The sequence below is a fragment of the Falco punctatus genome (assembly GCF_963210335.1).
Source record: "Falco punctatus genome assembly, chromosome: 7".
NCBI lineage: Eukaryota > Metazoa > Chordata > Aves > Falconiformes > Falconidae > Falco > Falco punctatus.
In genome coordinates, this window is record NC_137587.1 from 69,171,388 (window position 1) to 69,189,629 (window position 18,242).

Genomic DNA, 18,242 nt, shown 5'->3' on the forward strand with positions numbered 1-18,242 from the left:
ATCCCACTTGCACGCTCCCCTCTCCTGCTGACCTTGTGAAGAAGGTGGGCTCATCCCTGTTTTCAAGTTTTGCACCTTTGCATTCATTTCTAATATCCAAACTATCAGAGAAGTGTTATGTGTATGAATTGAGCGGTGGTACACGATGCTGGTCCATCACCTCCCCCTCCACCCCACTTGGCAGGAGGGCTGAGGCCTTAAAGCTGGTGTTTCACAAAAATGAGTGGTTAAGGAATGGAGGGAGACCCACCGTGCATGCTGCCCGTGGGACCACTGACCCTGCCGGGAGGGCAGTGCCCCCAGGAGCAGCTCTGGCCGGTCCCCCCGTGCCCATGCCTGCCCCTCTTGGTACCTGAGAGCGAGCGACCCTCCACCAAGCACAGCTGGGACACCGAGGATGTGTCCCTGCCATGCTGGGCTCAGAGTAACGAGCACTCATAAATACCGCATCTCTCAGCATGTTGTGGGCTCGCTGGCTCCCCCAGATAGGCTGTACCAGGGGATAATATATTTATCTGCAAGTAAGGTATAAGGCCACAAGTCCAAAGCTACAAATCCTCACAAGTGAGTATTAATGGATTATGCCTCCGCAATCCATTGCATGTTCTAGTTATACAACAAAAATTGGGATAATAAACCAGCTCTTAGTGTCAAAATGTAATTAAACTGCTTCAATACGCCTTGAGAACAGCACAGCTGCTTTGTGCTGCCATAAAGCATTTTAAAACTGCTGGGCCATTTGCTGGGGTGCCTAAATGAGATTCAGCCGTGGCTCCCGCACCACGGCGTCCGCGGGGAGGTGAACCTCTCCTCCGATAAATCAGCCCTGATGTGCCTGCGCGCGTGAACGCGGGTGCCAGCATCCCGCTGATGGATGCTCTCCCCTGCGCCCGTGCCGGCGCGCTGCTGTAGGGAGCAGGGGCCGAGCCCGCTGCCACGTCCTGCCAGCAGCAAAGCGTTGGCTGCTGCCCTGGGGGAGGTGGGGTGGGTGCTGGAGGGGGACCCCCGCACCCCAAAATGTGCGCGGGAGGGACTGCTGCCACTTATCCCTCTGCTGCCAGTGCCCGTCGGAAGGTAAATGCCGAGTGAACAAGACCTGTCAATAGACTCTTGTTCGGTACTTCTGGGGGATAAATGAACCGTTAATTAACCTCCCAGCAGAAGCTATCAAACCTGCACGAATGAAATACCAATTATCAGTCAGTCATGGCGTTTATTCTCAACAGCCTCGTTAGCATCCCAAGTGTGTCCCGGGGCCTGTGGTGCAGCTCCCGGGGGTAGCACGAGGTGCTGCCCATGCTGCCACATGCCTCTGGCTCCCACGGTGTCCCTGTCCCCGAGCCTATCACGGTCACACACCGGAGCAGCCCTGCTGAGCAGTCCCACCTCGGAAGGGGGGTTATTCCAGCAAGCTGGAAGTGGTGCTTGTGTCACAGAGTGATGCCAGACATTGCATGTGATGCAAGGTTCTGCCCGGGGGGGGGCTGCAGGTGAAAGGGTAGGGCGCACCCAGCTGCTAAATATCCCACTGGAAACCTCTCCCTGGCAGGCACATGCTCATCTGGTGGGTCGCCAGGGCTGCCCCACACCAGCCACCGATTCTGCAGGGTCCCATCCTGCTGCCAAACCTGCTCTGGGGAGTTCTGCATTTATTTTAAATCTCAGACTCTGTAACACACGACCTCCCTCGCCAGTGCTCAAGCCACCACGTGTGGGATGCCCAGTGCTCCTGCATCCTGCTGAGACTGGGGCATCCCTGATGGCTGCCTAGGAAAAAGGGCTTTTCCCCATGGCACAGCCCATCCAGGGCTCAGGAATGATGGGATAATTATACCGGGCTGGGGGCTGGTCCTGGGGGCTGCAGAGGAGCATGTGCGTGAGCACGCACGTGCACCCGTGAACGCAGTTACCTTTATCTTCTCACCCATCTTCTCCCCAGGGATGCTGGGGGGTTTTGACTTTTATGTGTAACAATAAAAACTTTCATTGTAGCAAAACATTGGCTGGTCAAAATTAGACTAGTTAATTCCAGAGGATTGTTTCATCTCAGCTCAACAGTAATAATGAATCTTTTTTTACAAGATGAATTGGTGAACAGCCAACTTCCTCCGGGGCAATTCCTGTGTAGTGTTGATCCCGCTGGAATTTACCTTGGAAAAAAAAAAAAAAAAAGAAAAGAAAAAAAAAAAAAAGAAAAGAAAAAAGAAAAGGTTTAAAACTATCAAATGCTACTATTCATAACAACATGTTATTTAGCTCAACCATTTACTGACAGCGTACAGATGGAGCCAAGTCTTTTAAAAAAACGCTCACACAACACTTTTCTCCTAAGCCAGGCACAGCCTAAAAGAAATATTAGGTGCACACAAGCACGTTATTATCCTCACAGAAGCATGATAGGCGCTCGCCGAATGCAGAGCTGCCTTTAAAAATTAATATGATCTTGGCCTCTACCTCAAAAATAAAAAGTGTTCGTTCCCACTTGAATGCCGTGTTTGCAGTGGGCTTGGTGCTCCCGTGTCTCCCTGCAGAGCTGCGCCCCTTGGTCATGGCTTGAGATCCCCAGATTTGCAGGATTGGGCCCCGGGGGGTGCAGGGGGGGCTCGTTCAAGTAGCCGAGCATTTGGAAGGTATTTATCAGAAAAGATAAATCTCGTTAAAGCACTGCTGCACCCCCACCCCACCCCCTTGCAGCAAGGGGGGGAAGGTGGTGCAGCAGTGCTTTAATGAGGTCTTTGAGACTTTTTATGCATTAATAAGCCTTTTAGTGCATTTTAGGGCCAGCAAAGCATGCAGCAGCCACCTCCCTCAGCGTGTTTGTTTGCAGCGGAGGTGGTGGCACGTTGGCTGGCACCGCGTCCCCTTTCATTTCCCCCTGGGTTGCTTTGCAGAGGATGGGCACAGTACGTGTCAGCGCTTGCGGCAAAGGGCCGTGACCAAGGCTGGCAGCTCGCCTCCGCCGGCTCTGCGCCACGATGCCGACAGGCCAGCGGGGCTGGAGGTGTTTGGGGAGGCTGCAAACGGAGCAGCTGGGCGATCAGAAGAGCAGAGCTCATCCCTTGGGAGCTGGGACCAACTCACTGGCACCTGTGGACACTCGGTGGGGCTGGGAGGGAACAGAGCACCTCCCCCCAGCCCTCTGCATCCCACCTAGGGGAAACTGCACCCAGAGCAGCTGTGGGTGCCCCATCCCTGGCAGTGCCCAAGGCCAGGCTGGACGGGGCTGGGAGCAACCTGGGCTGGGGGAAGGTGTCCCTGCCCATGGCAGGGGGGTGGGACTGGATGGGCTTGAAGGTCTCTTCCATCCCAAACGATGTGATGATTCCATGATTCTGTGAATATCCCTTTCCAAGAGTGGCAGAGACCCTTGGTGCTCTGGCACGTCTCTAGGTGGAAGCTGGCTCTTCAAGTGCTGCGCAAGCACCAGCACAGAGTCCGGCTGGCTGCAGCAGGGTTGAGCTCTATCAGGGGCTTTGCAAATGTCCTGAGTCAGCGTTGAGATGTCACCGTCAGAAACAGCCCCAGGGCTGGGCTTGGGCTGTCCCCAGCCTGGGGCAGTGACACTTTCTGGTGTCGCTGTCCCCAGCCCGGCGCCAGGAGCAGCCTCTCCCCTGGCAGCAAAGGCGAGGGCGGCTTGTGAGCACCTTGCAGAGGCCAAATGGCAGGCACAGGCATGGGCAGAGCAGGGCCAGGCGCCTTTCCCAGGGCTCCAGGTGCCTGTGTCACCTGCAGAAGGGACAGGCTGGCAGCCACAAGCCACCCGGTGTGGCAAGCCCCCTCCAGGAGAGGCTCTGGGCGATCCCTCCTGCCATGGGCGGTGTGTGTCAATCCATGCTAATGATTTTTTCAGCTCTGCAGGGTTGGTTTTTTGGTTTGGTTTGGGTGTTGGGGGTTTTTTGGCTTTTTTTTCTGTTGTGGTGTTTTGTTTTTTTGTGTTGGGTTTGTGGGTTGGGTTTTTGGTTTTTTTTTTTCAGGAGGGATTAAGCCAAATTAGTTTTTATCTGTTTCTGCAGTTTTCCACTGGGATTCAGTGAAGCACCAGTGCCTGAGAACAGAAAAACGATAAACATCTAAACGCAGACACTCTGAGTACTGTTTTATCTCTGCCATTTGAAGTGATGACACCCTTCAACCAGATAAACAAAGCAACGAGGAGGGGCATGTTGTTAGATGGAGTGTGTAACGAACAGAATACTCCCTGCCACATTACAGACAATGGTAATGCACAATCATTCATTATAACTCAATTACAGTAATTAAAACTGGTGGGATGCAGAGGCAGAACAGACGAAGGGAGTAGTGCCAACAGAATTTACACTCCGTGTCATCAGCTAGCGATAACAACAGCTGATGGTGTCCCAGAGCCTCCTCCCGCCATCTGTTCCGAGCCGGCGAGGAGGGATGGCATTAGGTGCCGCAGCAACCGAGCGGATGGCGGATGGGAAGGGGGTGGGAAGGGGGTCTCGGCCCTCCCGGCACAACCCTGCCCAGCCGCTGCCCTGGGTGCCGTGCTGCGGGGAGGTGCTGCCCCTTGCACCCCAAAGGGCGAGCCGCCCCACCGAACTGGGCGCAGAGCCGGGGAAAACGGAGGGGGAAGGATGCACCCCGTTATCCCCGCTCGCCGTGCTGCAAACGGCACGGCCGCCGGACTGGGGAGCCCAACCCGCGGTGGAGTGCTTCGCTGCTGTGGTGGGCATGGCATGGCATGGCACGGCATGGCACGGCGCGGCGCGGCATGGCATTGAACACGTGGCACGGCACAGCTCTTCTGCACCTGCAGCATTGCCTGGTGCTGCCATTCAGGAACGAGAGACACAGTGTGAGAAAAGCTGCTTGGCCAGGCTGGGGGCAGGCATTCCTGGGGGTCACCATCCTCCTTCCCAGCCCGCTCGCGGCGGGGGACACATGTGCACCCCATCAGCTGCGCAGGAGCCCCGAGGCAGCTCTGCCAAAGCCAAAATGCAGGGGGTGCATCAGGGCGGCTGGCACGGCTGCAGCCTGAGCAGCCACCCTGCACCTCAGTCAGCCGGGTTAGTTACTTCACAGCACACTCGCCACCTCTGCCTCAACGCCAGGGCCTACACACTGTAATTTGGTAATTATTGGTTACTCAAAGCACAATTTGGACCAACTGCCACCTTGGAGAGCTGGGCTGTGAAGGGGGAGCGGCGCCCAGCCCCAGGCGGCTGCTGGAGGGGTGACCTGCACCCAGCTACTGCACCCTCCTGCTGCACCCTCCGTCCTCACCGGCAAGGGTCTGCTGCGGGAAACCACCAGGAGCAACACCAGGGTGCACCTGAAAGGGTAACAGCTACAGGGTGCACCCAAAAGGGTAACGACTCAGTATTGATGCTCAGCATCAATATTTGGTGATCAAATATCTTGCACACCTCCATGGGAGCCCCTCTTTGCAGGATGCAATGCTCATGGAAGGAAATCGCTGAGGAGAAGTGGGTAATGCCACCCAAAAGATGCCGTTTGCCAGGTCCACCAGGCCACAGCCCACCTGCAGCGCAGTGCAGCTGTGGGGTCCTGCCCCACGGCAGGTCCCACCCGATCTGCCGGCTGATGTGCAAGGTCTCACACCCTGGTGTGTCACAGCAGCATCGGCCGAGGCTGAACTAAAAGCATGTTAAAAAAAAAAAAAAAAGCCCTTATGAATATATAATTAAAAAAAAATTAGTCTGTGGAGCTCGAAATACTTTAATTATAAAGTACGGGCGTTCGGCGCCTGGCTGATAGTGTAAATGGGAATCGGAGAGACTGCGCACGGCTTTAACACCTCCTCCGTCAGCACTTTCGGAAAGGTTGTAGTCAAACCAAATTAATTGCAAAGGGCAACAGTTTGCTGGGAACTGTTGAAAGCAGAAGCCGCAGCAGATCAGGTGCCCGAAGGGGCAGCACTGGGGGGATGCCGGGCTCTGCCGAACCCTTCCACTCCCCGGTGCCAGGCTCTCCGAAATCTTACAACAAAGGATTTCTTGCAATTTTTATCTTTTAATGGTCCCCTGTGTAAGCCCCTCATTCCATCCAGCTTAAAATCAGATTTAAATGCACTCATAACCATTTACCGCTGTACATTATCGGGAAACCAAGCAGTTAGAGTGCTGCTCCTGCTTTTTATTTCTCCCTCGCAGCAGGCTCTGTCATGTTCAATACATCACAGGGAAGCCCCCGTAGGACGGTACATATGTCCTAGTTCAAGGAAAGTGCTTTGTCTCTGTCAGGGGCACCCGGGCTGAGAGTGCAGGAACGCGGGTGCTCATGCCCCATGGTTTTGGGGCCCCCCGACCCAGTCCCTGAGGCACAGCGAGCATCCCACCTGCAGCCACGGGCACCCCGAGCGCTGCCCCCCTGCCTCAGCATCCCCCCGGAGTGCAGGGCTCCTGCTCCCAGCCCTGCCTCTGCCTCCCTAAGTCCTCCCTGCAGGCTTGCAGCAGCAGAAATAAGGCAGCTGGGTGATGCTTTCGGGAATTAAAAAGAAGCCATGGGGTCCAGGGTGCCCAGGGACTCGCTGCAGCAGCACCCAGCACCATGGGGACGGGGAGAAGCCAAGGGCTGGGGGCTGCAATCGGTGGCTCCCATCAGTCCTGAGCTCGGTTCTTGCTTCAGCCGACCTCCACCGTCACCCCATCCGTAAGGGGGTCCCTAGCCCAGGGGTGTCCTGTAGCCCCCGGCCCCACCGCACAGCAACAACAGCCCCTCGCTTGCTTTGCTTGCTTTTATTAACAACTCAGTGCAGGTTTTCAGAGAGCAAATGGTTTATAGACACTTTGCTTTCATTTGAGCTTCATTACATTTACTTTTTTATTCTTTTTTGCTTTTTTTTTTCTTTTTTCTCCCTTTTTTACAAAAACCAGTTGTAGTTATTAACAGCTGTACATATTCTGCTACATACTTTGGTGTAAAGTTGAGAAGTCTGACTCAGTAACCCTCCGCCAGCTCCAGTACATGCAGTTCCTTTATTTTTTATTTTTTTTGGAGGAAAATGAAGCACCAACTTGCAAACCAGTGACCATGCGGGACACGAGCTGGGGGTGACCTTACTGCTGGAGGAGTTTGCCACAGGGGCAATCCAAAGCTCCCCAGCCCTTTCAAATGCACCTCCCCATCAATGCAGAGGGGGGATGCTCCACAAACACCAGGGGGTCAGACACTGGGCCCAAGTCTGGGGGTGCAGGGGGACACCTGGAGCTACCCCCGCATCAGCCCCGGGGACCAAAACACACAGAGGGCATTGCCAAACCCCTCAGCAGGCGCCAGCGTGGGGCTGTTGGCACCGGGGGCCTTGTCAGAGTGACTTTTCTGAGCCAAACCGCCCGCCCTTAGAACACTTTTCCTAAATGCAGGTTTAAAGAGCTTGCTTTTTCCTTCGCTGGGTAATTAGCGCACAAGATCAATCCCATCTCCTCCCTGGCCGAGGCAGCATGCAGCGAGCACCAACGAGCCGCACACAGCAGACACTGTTTTCCTAGGACATCCCCCTTCTTTTTCTTTTGAACACAAAAGGGCAAAACATCTCCAAATCCTCTTATTTTGATGGGGGGAAGAAAAGAAAAAAAAAAAAAAAACCCAAATCATTTCCCATGAGACCTCCTTCCAACCCCAACTCGCCTCTCCCGGCCCCAGAGCGGCTGCTCGGAGGGATGCGATGCCAAGCGCACACCCCAGGTACCAACCACCTCCACTCCATCCTCCTCTCCCCCATCTGTACTATCCACGTCTGTAAACCAGGCAGTTCTCACCTGAAGCCTAAGCAATTATTATTTTTGACCAGATTAAAATCAAAAAATAATCCATAAAAATGTAGTATAAAAATTCTCTTCCATATGCTACAATACAGGGTGAGCGCTTCTGCTACACAAATACTTTTATTTCCTGTTACGTCTTTTTTTTTTTTTTTAACCCTTTAGTACAAAATGCTGAAATGCAGGCCTGTGGGGGGAGGGGGGTTGCTTCATCGGAACCTATATAACCAGAAGACACAAGACCATATAGCCCACAGGACCCTACCAAAGCCAGCCCCTTCCCCCCCCCACACACAAACCCTACTTGTTAGTAAACTTTGCTTTTAAAAAAACTGTATTTTAAAGGTTATCAATTCTAATTCTTTACTTTCATTTGAATACAAAACACATAAGTTGCTATTATCTTTCGTGGCTCCCTGAGCTGAATTTACTATGCTTTCTTTGAAATCACTCCTCATTGCTTCTGTCCGAAGACCAAGAAGGGCTTGCGCAGACGATCCCGCAGCGTGGGCTTCCCCTTTTCTTCAAACATACGAGCACAAAAAAATCCATATATAAAAAAAGGTGATTGTGTTGCTGATGTCCCATCAGTAGCTGAGGATCCGACCGAGTCCCCCGCGGTCCCAGCAGCGTCCCACCATCACTAACACACCGAACAACGCACGGGTACGACAGTAGGAACAACTTTCACCAGTGGACATCTTTGCTCAGCCTGGTTACGCGCTGCATGGCAAAGTCACGTCCCAACGGACGCTTCGAGGGGGTAAGGAAAAAAAAAAATAAAATTGCCACCACCAAAACCATCAGTGGAATACAATTACAGCAGACGAAAAATACACAACTAGTGTACCGGGAGGGGTCCCCCACCCTTCCAATGCTATTTACTAGTCCATTATTTACATTTTTCACAAGTCTTATGCAGGATGCACAAAAAAAAAAGTCACAATAAAAAATAAGTCCTTTATAGTGCCACCAAAGCGCAGACGGAAAGAACCAGAAAACAAACAAACAAAAAAATCAAAATAAAACCCAAAACCCTAAAACCAAACAAAAATTTGTTTAGGGCTTCAATGTGTGCCATATTTGCAGACCTCCAAATAAATCCGTGTGTATTGTACGCCGGGCCCTCAAGGCAGAGCCCTGCCAGAGCAGCCGGTTCGTGGCCGAGCCCCCGGGGCCGCCCCGGGGCAGCCCCCCCAAGCCCCCGGCCGCTGCCCGCCGGCCGCCCGAGTCCTGCCACGGCCGGGGCTGGGAGCTGCCAGCCCTGCTATAAAATCCGCAGTTAGTAGATGACCTCGTAGACTGTGGCCTTCTTGTCACCAGAGCCCGTGACGATGTACTTGTCATCTGCTGAAATGTCACAACTTAAGACAGACGAGGATTCCTTGGACTGGGGGTGGGGAAAAAAAGGGGGGGGGGAGAAACCCCCCCGAAAAACCATCAGTTTGGTTTCCCCGATGAGGCTGCCGCGGCTGTGTTCCACCAAGCAGCATCCATGCTGGTGCTCTCACTACATCCCGCAGGCTGGGTACCCATCTGGCCACCCCAAAAGGATTTTCCCCTCTCCAGGATGATGCTGAGAAGGGGGTCTGGGTGTAGCCCACCCCCCGTGCCCAGCCCCAGAAGCAGCCTCCTACCTGGAAGATGCTCGCTCCGTAGGGCGTCCTCCAGGCGTTGAGCAGGTTGTCTTTTCCAGTACTCACAAACCATTTACCTGTGCCCAGGAAAAGCAGCGTCAGCAGCCGAAAGCTGCCGCTGCCGACTCCCTGTGGCCAGCAGCACCAAAGCCACTGGCCAGACCCTGAAGCCAACATCTCCCTGCCCCTGCCCCCCCAAGAGACTTCTGGCTGTTTAACCTCAGAAAGTGGAGATTTTGGACAAAACAAACAGCCTGGAGGTTTTTCCAGAGATGCTCACCCCAGCCCCCCTCCACCGGGATGCACTCCAGCACGAGCAGGTGCTGGTTCACCACCTCCCGTCACGCGATGTGGCAAGCGGCAGCCACAACTGAGGTCATTTTACCAGGACAATCCCCAAATGCGCCATCCGTGGGATGGATCCTGGTCCAGCCTCAGCGCCACACCACTGTGCCACACGTTGTCCCTTCCTGCCATGGTTCTTCATCATGTGCACGCCCAGCTGCCACCGAAGGAGCCGAGCGCAGCACCGGAGCTGCTTACCGCAGTAGGCAAACTTGAGGGAGAGGACACAGCTCTCGTGGAGGTGCAGCTGGTACTTGTCGGGCTTCGTGTGGTGCAGCACTTCCACGTTGCTGCTCTCCATGCCCACCGCCAGCCACTCGCCCGTCGGGCAGTACCCCAGGGAGAAGATCTGCAGGGGGGCAGAGGGGTGCTCAGAGGGGCAGCCTGCACCCACCAGCTCTGCCTGCAGCCCCCTCTGCAGCCCCAGCAACCCCCCATCAGGGATACCCACTGCCCGGGCGCAAGCTGAGCTGGGGGCCGACCCCTCAGAGAGTTCAATATCGTGACTGCTTTGCCCGCAGCGCTGGCAGCAAGGCCAGCAATTCAGAAGAGAAACAGCCCGACAGGCAGGGAAGGACACGGCCAGGCCCTCTTAAATCACCCCCCAGCCACCGATCCGTGGGCAGAGCGCAGCCAGCGAGGGTGTCCCTCTCTGCAGCACAGCCCCGGCTCCTGCCCCAGCTGAAGCGCAGCCTCTTCCATGGACAGCACTTGTGTCTTTGGACAGAAAGTACCTTCCTGGCATCCTCCAGAAGAGGAAAACTTGGTGTGGAACAAGGTAGGACTAAATAAGCTCTAAGCCACAGCTACTCATGCTGGAAACCCTGGTGGCACGGCTTCTGGATGCCCAGCTCCATGACGGCGAGTATTAATGCTGTGCCATGGGGCTGGTGGCTGGCACACAGCGGAGACCTTGACCACCCGGCTGCCGTTCTTGACCCTGACCACACAACTCCAGTTTCACCAGCTGTATGGCACTGGTGGAGGTTGCTGGCCAGCTCCAAAGAGGTGCAGCAGGGTTTGGAGAGGCACATCCATAAATTAGGAGCAGCTGTGCAAGACCTGCACGTGCTGGGACAGCTTGAGCCCCATGGATGCTCCTACACTTGCCAAGAGGACACAAAGTCCCAGCTTTGCCCCTCTGGACAAGGGCTCTGGGAGGGTCTGCAGGAGGTGGCCAGAGCCTGAGACCTGCAGCCATCTCACCTGCAAGGCACCTAGAGCCAGCCTGTGACATCCACAGGTGGCCCTGGGCAAGCACTGCTTTCCTAATGGCAGCCCAGCCTTGCAGCAGATGAAAAAGCGATGAAAGAGGAGCTGAAACAAGAGTCAGGGAGCCCCAGAGCTCTCGCCACCCTGAAGACTCTTGGGTTTCACCTAAAGCAGTGCAGACAACCATGCACAGAGCTAACAGGGGCCTGTGCAGGCCATTTTCCCAGCAGGAAAAGCCCCCTCCCACAGCCACACAGGAGCTGGATGCCGAGCAGACTGCCCCGGTTAAAGCCCTCCATGGGGTCTCCACAAGGAGCTGCATGATGAGGCAAGGTTGCTCCCCCCTCCCAGAGCCGCGGGCACCCCCTGCTTACCTGGGAGGTGAAGTCATGCTGCTGGAGCTGCCTCCCTTCCCGCAGGTCCCAGGAGCGCACTGTGTTGTCCAGACCCCCCGTCCACAACTTCGTACCATCATGCGAGATATCTATGCAGCTGGCACCATCCGTGTGGCCTTGAAATTGCCTTTAAGCAGCAAAAAGATAACACAAATCTTCAAGGGGAACACTAGCAAAAAGCACACAGGTTGTTTCAAGGTGCTCAGGCTACATTTACGAGGCTTCTCCACACCAACCATGCCTGGACACCTACCCAGGGAGCATCCTTTGCCATCCTGGCCAAGCCTCCTAGGCTCACTTACCAAGCATCACAAGATAGCATTCTTGTCGCCATCCCTGAGGTCCTCATGCCAAAACGTGGCCCGAAAGACCCCAATTATGGAGAAGAGCAAGCTGCAGTGCTCCCAGCCCTCGTGCCGCGGCCAGGTGCTGAGGCTGGCTCACCTGACAAGCGTCTGGTTGTGCAGGTCCCAGACGGCGATGTTGCCGTCGCTGCAGCAGGAGAAGCAGACTTTGGCATCGGGGCTGATGGCTAGGGCGTAGCAGGCGGGGGCAGAGGAGGTCAGCTCGGCCTTGATGCGGGGTGTCGGGGAAGCCAGGTCCCAGATGGTGAGCGTGCTCGCCTCCCCTCCCACGATCAGCGTGCGGCCATCGGGAAGGAGCTTGCAGGAGCGAATGTAGTTATCTCTGTTCTGGAGGGGGACAGAGGTGGCGTTGGGGGACAGCAGAGAACAATTTGTCATGGTAAAGGTAGGGGAAAGCAGGGGGAACATGCGCTTGGGGACCAGCGGCAATCCACTGCGGCTTGCTCGCTTGTGTGTGCATCAGGGATGCTCCAGCCCCCGTGCGCGGCCGCGCCGCCCCCAGCCCCCTTACCAGGCAGTCCAGCTGGGAGATGGGGCTCTTGCTGCCTGGCTGGCTGATATCCCAGATCTTCACGCACCCTTTGCCGCCTGTGTAGACGTGCCTGGTGGGGTTGCTGATGGTGACGGCACACACCACCTCCCCGTGGCTCAGCGTGTTGATCTGCCGGGCGTGCCGTGGGATGCCGGGACCCGCCAGGGCATCGTGGGGAAAGGGGACCGGCTGCATCTGCCCGTCGGCGCTCACGTGGAAGGAGTAGGCACTGTCAGGGGAGGGCAGACAGGGGGGTCAGCCCCACGGACAGAGGCTTGCTGCAAACCCAGCATAAGGGGCAGGCAGGTGGCATTGCAACCCAGCTGCTGGGTCATGCCTTGCCCCAGCAAGCCGGGGGCTGGGCCGGCCCCAGCCCCACACCCACCTCCCTCCCGGGCACCCATGCCCACCCAGCAGGCAAACAGACAAAGAGGGGCTTACGGCTTCCCTCCCGGGATGGACGCCAGGCTCGAGGGCAGGCCGGGGGCTCTCATGGGTGGGTGTGGGTCAAAGCCAACCTGCCGAGACACACACAGACACGGGTGAGGCCGGACACGAGCGGAGCACGCGAGCGAACAGCTTCCCATCCATGAGCCCAGGCAGGCGGGGGGACACTCGGCGGCTCCCTCATCCCCCTTACTGCTCAGTAACGAATTGTTATTTTTTCCCCTAGCAGAAAGGGGGAAAGACTGGGGAATCAGCCAAAGGTTTGGGGTCTGCAAGGCACAGTGTGCGACACTCACCCTCCCCATGCTGTTCCCAAATGCCCAGCGACGGGAGCAGGCAAGCCATGCCCACCACCCCAGCTGCAGAAACCCCCATCTCTACAATTAAGGGCAGTGTTTTACTTCTTGTTTTGACTGTGTTTTGCCTTAAAGCATGCCATCGAGTGTTTAGCAAGAGTAATGGGAATGGGGCTGCATAGTGGGTACTTTGCATGCACCCAGGGGGAAGGATAAACCCCCGTGTAGTGGTACATGCACATCACCCCATGGGGAGACATCTCTACACCCAGCACCCTTCAACAGCAGATGAATCAGCTAGTGAGGAGCCCCAGTTTCGCAGCTGACACAGGGGAGACACCCCTACACACACCCCAAGACCCTCCCCACACCCACCCACCCCACCGGGAGCGAGAAAAGGAGCTAAAAGTGCTACGTACAGCTCCAAAGCTCACCATTGGTGACCGGCCGTAGGCAGCAGCAGCGGCGGCAGCAGCGCTCATCTGTGGGGGGATGTTGTGGAGCCCCGCGTAGGCACCAGGGCTGGTGAGCGAGCCATTCATCTCATGGTGCCCCATCATGGCGAAGGGAGCCGCGTAGGAGCCCGCAATGGAGATGGGTGTCCGCAGGGCCGAGGCTGAGGGAGGGTTGGGGACACGGTCAGGTGACGGAGCCCACCAGCATCCAGCCCCACTCCCCCCAGAGGCAAAGATGCAAAGGCTGGACCTCCCTCCGCACCCCATCTCTGGCACTGGGACCCCCTGAGCTGCCCTGGATTTGGTCCCCGATAAACCTGAACCCCCTCAAAGCTGCCGTGCTCCCAGTAGAGGACACGGGCTGAAGCTGTGCTGGGGACAGCAGCAGAGGTGGCACCAGGGGACTGGTACCCACCCAGGGGGTCCATGCCGGTCGGTTTGCCAGGCATTGGCCGCAGCCCTGGGGTGCTGCTCGTCCCCGGGGTTGGAGCGTCGTTCCTTGGCGTCGGAGTGTTCGACTTGAGCCCGGGCGTTGACGATTTGTCATTCTGCAAGGAGAAAGGATGAAAAACAGGAGGATGAGGTTCAACCACTGGTATCCACAGCCCCTGCTCACCAAGACCCCAGACCCAGCAAGCACCCACAGCTGGCAGGGTCAGACCCCCCCGCCCCAGCCGAGCGAAGGACATACGTGGCCCAGGTCTTTAGTCTTGGAGGAGGGAGTGCTGCTGGAGGAGGCGACTGAGGCCGGGCTGTTTGGTGCGTCCCCCTTCTTCAGCCCGCGGGCTTTGTCTATGCCGTTCTCTGGGGGGGAGTGGGCTGGGCTAACCCGGGGGGTGGCAGGGTCCTGCGAGACAGGAGAAAGCATTGGTACCCCCCCAGCAGCGGGGAGAGCTCCCTCCGGCTCCTCTTCCAGGCAGGAACTGGGCTGGTGACAGGGGGCCCCTAAGGCATTGCCCCCCACCCTCCAAACCCCCACCACACCACGGGAGAGGAGCAAATCTGCCAGAACACCCCCACGGCTCACCTCATTGGAGACATCGACCACCAGGTCATCGCTCTTGTCACCATCGCTGTCCTGAAACACAGCGCTGAGTTACATCCCGCAGCGAGCTGCCATACCCTGGGGTGGGGGGCAGCCCCCCAGGGAGCCCAACTTTCCCCCCCCCTCCGCCCCAGCAGCACGACACAAGTCACCATGCCACATTTGGAAAATATTACCCAAACCTCACTTTCTCCCACCCAAAGTCCTGCCCACACACATGCCGCATGCCCCATGCCTGGCATGACCGCATCCCCCGGGGGCTCTAGGGGTCCCCCAGCCACTGGACCCGGCTGCAGACCATCCCTGCCACTTACATATCGGCTCATGCTGTCCTTCTCCTCTGCTTTCCGCTTCTTGGAGTCAATGCTGTAATCCGTGGAGCTCCGATGCTTCTCGCTGGCTCTCAGGCTCTCAGAGGGCGAAACGGAGTTATTCTGCAAAAACAAAAGACACTTCTAGTATTGGAAGCAGAAGGCGACAAGACTTCACGAGCAGCAGCTTAGAGGGTGCTGCAAACAGCCAGCCAGCCCTGCCCCAGACTGCAAAACCCCGCCGGGGGGCTGAGCCTCTGCAGCCCACCATGCCAGGGGACAGGGGCAGCCAGGGCTGGGGGCTGGCCGCCACCAAACTGAGCATCGCCCTGAGCCCCGGGGATGCTGTCGGGGCAGCCCCACATGGCTGCTCCGCTCCAGCAAGGCTGCTCACGGGCACCTGAGCCTATTTACTGCAAAAGCAGAGCAGGAAAAAGGGAGCTGGTTGTTGTTTCAAAAGGCAAACCCTGGGAGGAGGCTGTGGGCAATTGCAGCAGCTCCCAGCAGCCGCTGGGATCCACCAGCAGGTACTGGTGAATGCAGAGAGGGGATAAGCTGTGCTCCCCTACACCAGCCCCATCTCCACATCGTCCTCTGCCCCTGACGGGGGGGGAGCACCAGAGCTTTGCACAACCCTGGGCACGGGAAGGGCTTTGCACAAGGGCTGGCACCCACGAGAGCCCATGGGTGCTTCCCCCAGAATCCGCAGTGTTGAGGGGCCTCATCCCCGGCATTTATTAGGGGAGCAAAGGAACCGCTTCATCCCAGCCCCAGACAAGCCAGACAAGCAGCCGAGCCAAAAGGCATCCAAAAAATGTTTGGAAAAACCCACGTCACCAGGCGCCCCGCTGCACAGCTCCGCTCGGGGGGGGCTGTCTGCGCTCGCTTCAAGTAACAAAGCCCAGGAGATGCCGGCATTCCCAGGAAAGCCCCTCGCACGCTGGGATTGCGCCGGGAGCAAAAATGGCAGCGCAAAACCACCTTGAGAGCGCCAGAGAAAGCCCAGCCCTGCATCGCCCTGCAGCACAGCCCCAGCCCTGCGCAGATGCCCTTCAATTAGTTTCTCAGAGCAGCAGGAGAAATTACCATCATTTCATGTCTTGTAGCAGAGCCTGCCACCCCTGCTAAGCAGAAATGTTCCTAAGCTCCTCTGCCTGCCTTTCTTTCCCGGCTGAAAGGGAGAACTAAAGCAGTTCATGTTTCTCCTCGGTACCCAATAAGCAGCTTTGGATAACACCGGGGTCTTTCTTCTCAGGCAGTCATGCTGAAAAACCTCGCAGCTACCAGAGAATCATGTCAAGCATTTAGAGGCATCGATCCATTCAGCCCGCCGCTGGCCCGCTGCCAAGAAACTAAATATTTTTTATTGCACAGGCAAGGCTAGGAAAATATGAATGACTAACTGATTATCGTGCGCATTAAACCTCCACGGGGAATACCCTGTATTTTATTTTATAGATCGGGAACCTTCCCATCTCTGACGGCCCCCTCCCCGCTGAAGGAGCAGGTTAATGATGCCCAATTCCCCTCTCCCCCCTTAAATGGCACTTTTCTTCCCATCCGCCCCCAGCTCTCAAAAGGCCCATTTGTGGGCTCGGGGATGGCAGGAAATCGCTGCAAAGCCACGGCTCAGCCAGGCTTTGTCCTGCCAGCTTTTCCCCGAGACGGCGGCATTGTGCACCCCGGGGTGGGGGGCGCGGGCTCAGCCCCCCTCCACGGGGAGGGCAGCCCCCCACCAGGCTCTGCCCACCGAAAAAAATATATTCCCTGCGCTCTCCATCCATGCTCAGGCACTGCACCCAGCCAAAACAAGAACCAAACTGCCGCTATTAACGCCGAGGTGTCAGGGACACAAATAAAAAGCAGCCGTGCTGGAGGTGATGGTTGCCCTCCACCACGGTTATTTAGCTGGTTAGTTAACTGCTTGACCTTCCAAGTCCTACTTAACACAGCGTAATAGCCAAACCCATCCCAACAGATTAGATGACCCAAGATAATAGAAGAGTGATCAGGAATAAAATAGCTTTCCTAATCGCCGAAGGATTTTTAGCCAGGCAGACTTGACTGCGCTCATTCACAGGGCTTAGTCAATTGAAACCGAATCTCGAAGCTCCGCAGCAATCAAAAAGATTTAAACCAAATCTCATAACTGGCCCAGAGGCGGCAGCTCCGCTCCCCCTGGCACAGCCAACAGCCCAGCAGCTCCTCCACTCAGGGTGGGGGGTTATTTTTAATTTTATTTATTAAATAGGACCTGTGCAAAAGGTTCACACCCTCAAGCCTGTATTTTAAAACAACAGATAAAACACAAACACGCACCCCCCAGAAACTGTCGGGGGGAAAAAGGAGGTAACGGGACTTACTGCACTTGAGTCTCGCTCTTGTAGAGGAAGGCGATGTCAGAGGTGAGGTCACAGCCAAAATGAAGACAGAAAAATAAAGCAAGTTAGAGTAAGTCTTAAAACAGAAAAATAAACCTAGAAGCTCCTCACCGGACACTCTCCTGCCTTAACTCAAAACCTTCCTGTGCTCTCCTGGGCTTCGCTTTCAAATCCCCCTGCGTCCCCCCACTGCCTCCTGCCTCCTTCTTTTTACCAATGTGATTTATTTGGCAAAGCACATGGGGCCGAGGGAAACACCCTGAAAGGCAAACGGAACGGCGTCAGCCGATGGCACGTGTACCCCAAGTCACAAACCCAGGAGAAGGTCCCCACCACCCATCTCCACAGCCACGCGGGCGGGTTGTGGTTCAGCCATTCGTTTGCCCTGGCATCTCCCGGCAGTTTGAATCCATGCATAAAAATGAATGTAACTGGATAACTGCCACCGATAGTGATGGGTTTTTTCCCTCGCTGGCTTTCATGGGGAGGAAAACCACCCCAGATCCACCAGCAGAAGAGCCCAGCAGCTTCGTGAGGCTGTTGGATAAGTGCCCTGCAGATGGGCATGCTAAGGGGTAAGATCTCAGATCTTGGTGTATTAACAGGCAGAGGGATTTGCAAGGAAAATCTTCAACGCTGCTGGCCTGCAACCCATCTCATGAATCATTTTATCTTCTGAAAGATTGTCTTACCGCTAACAGTAAGAAAACCCAGCAGGTTTACAGTGAATATTGCTGGTTTCCGGACCATCAAAAGTGTCTGACAGTGATGGAGAGGAGGAAGGCTGCTCTGCCATGAAGGCACGGCTGAATGGGGACACAGGATCTGCAGCAAGACTCCACCACAGCCCATGGGGACTCAGACCTGTGTGTAAACTCGGGGGGCACACAAGCAGCTCAACCCACCAGATCGTTCGCCTGTGCCATTTCCTGAGGCAATTTGCATTCCCTGCCCTAAACCAGTAAAGAGGGATTCGGTCTGGAGGCAGGTCCCTCTCAGAGACCCTGCCAGCCCCGCGCTGCTCTCAAGAAGCATCCTGACCTCAGCAAACAAGCAAAGCAGGGAAAGCTTTG

The 18,242-nt window shown here is 56.1% G+C and overlaps 1 protein-coding gene across 6 annotated transcripts in view; it reads right to left on the reverse strand.

The window, feature by feature from the left end:
• Positions 1-6,706: 6,706 nt before the first annotated feature.
• The window catches only part of TLE3 (TLE family member 3, transcriptional corepressor), a 31,068-nt gene continuing 19,532 nt past the window's right edge, over positions 6,707-18,242 (reverse strand). For 4 of the 6 annotated variants that reach the window (XM_080394881.1, XM_080394882.1, XM_080394878.1 and 1 more), the window contains exons 9-21: positions 17,152-17,168; positions 14,792-14,911; positions 14,460-14,510; positions 14,124-14,279; positions 13,848-13,980; positions 13,412-13,593; positions 12,676-12,752; positions 12,214-12,463; positions 11,782-12,029; positions 11,317-11,464; positions 9,929-10,079; positions 9,386-9,462; positions 6,707-9,138 (exon numbers count right to left, since the gene is read on the reverse strand). In XM_080394881.1, coding sequence (XP_080251007.1) covers positions 9,031-9,138; positions 9,386-9,462; positions 9,929-10,079; positions 11,317-11,464; positions 11,782-12,029; positions 12,214-12,463; positions 12,676-12,752; positions 13,412-13,593; positions 13,848-13,980; positions 14,124-14,279; positions 14,460-14,510; positions 14,792-14,911; positions 17,152-17,168 — 1,718 coding nt within the window. In that variant the 3' untranslated portion in view covers positions 6,707-9,030. Of the gene's footprint in view, positions 9,139-9,385; positions 9,463-9,928; positions 10,080-11,316; positions 11,465-11,781; positions 12,030-12,213; positions 12,464-12,675; positions 12,753-13,396; positions 13,594-13,847; positions 13,981-14,123; positions 14,280-14,459; positions 14,511-14,791; positions 14,912-17,151; positions 17,169-18,242 lie in introns of all 6 variants that reach the window. The other 2 variants (XM_080394877.1, XM_080394879.1) reach the window with 1 other exon arrangement.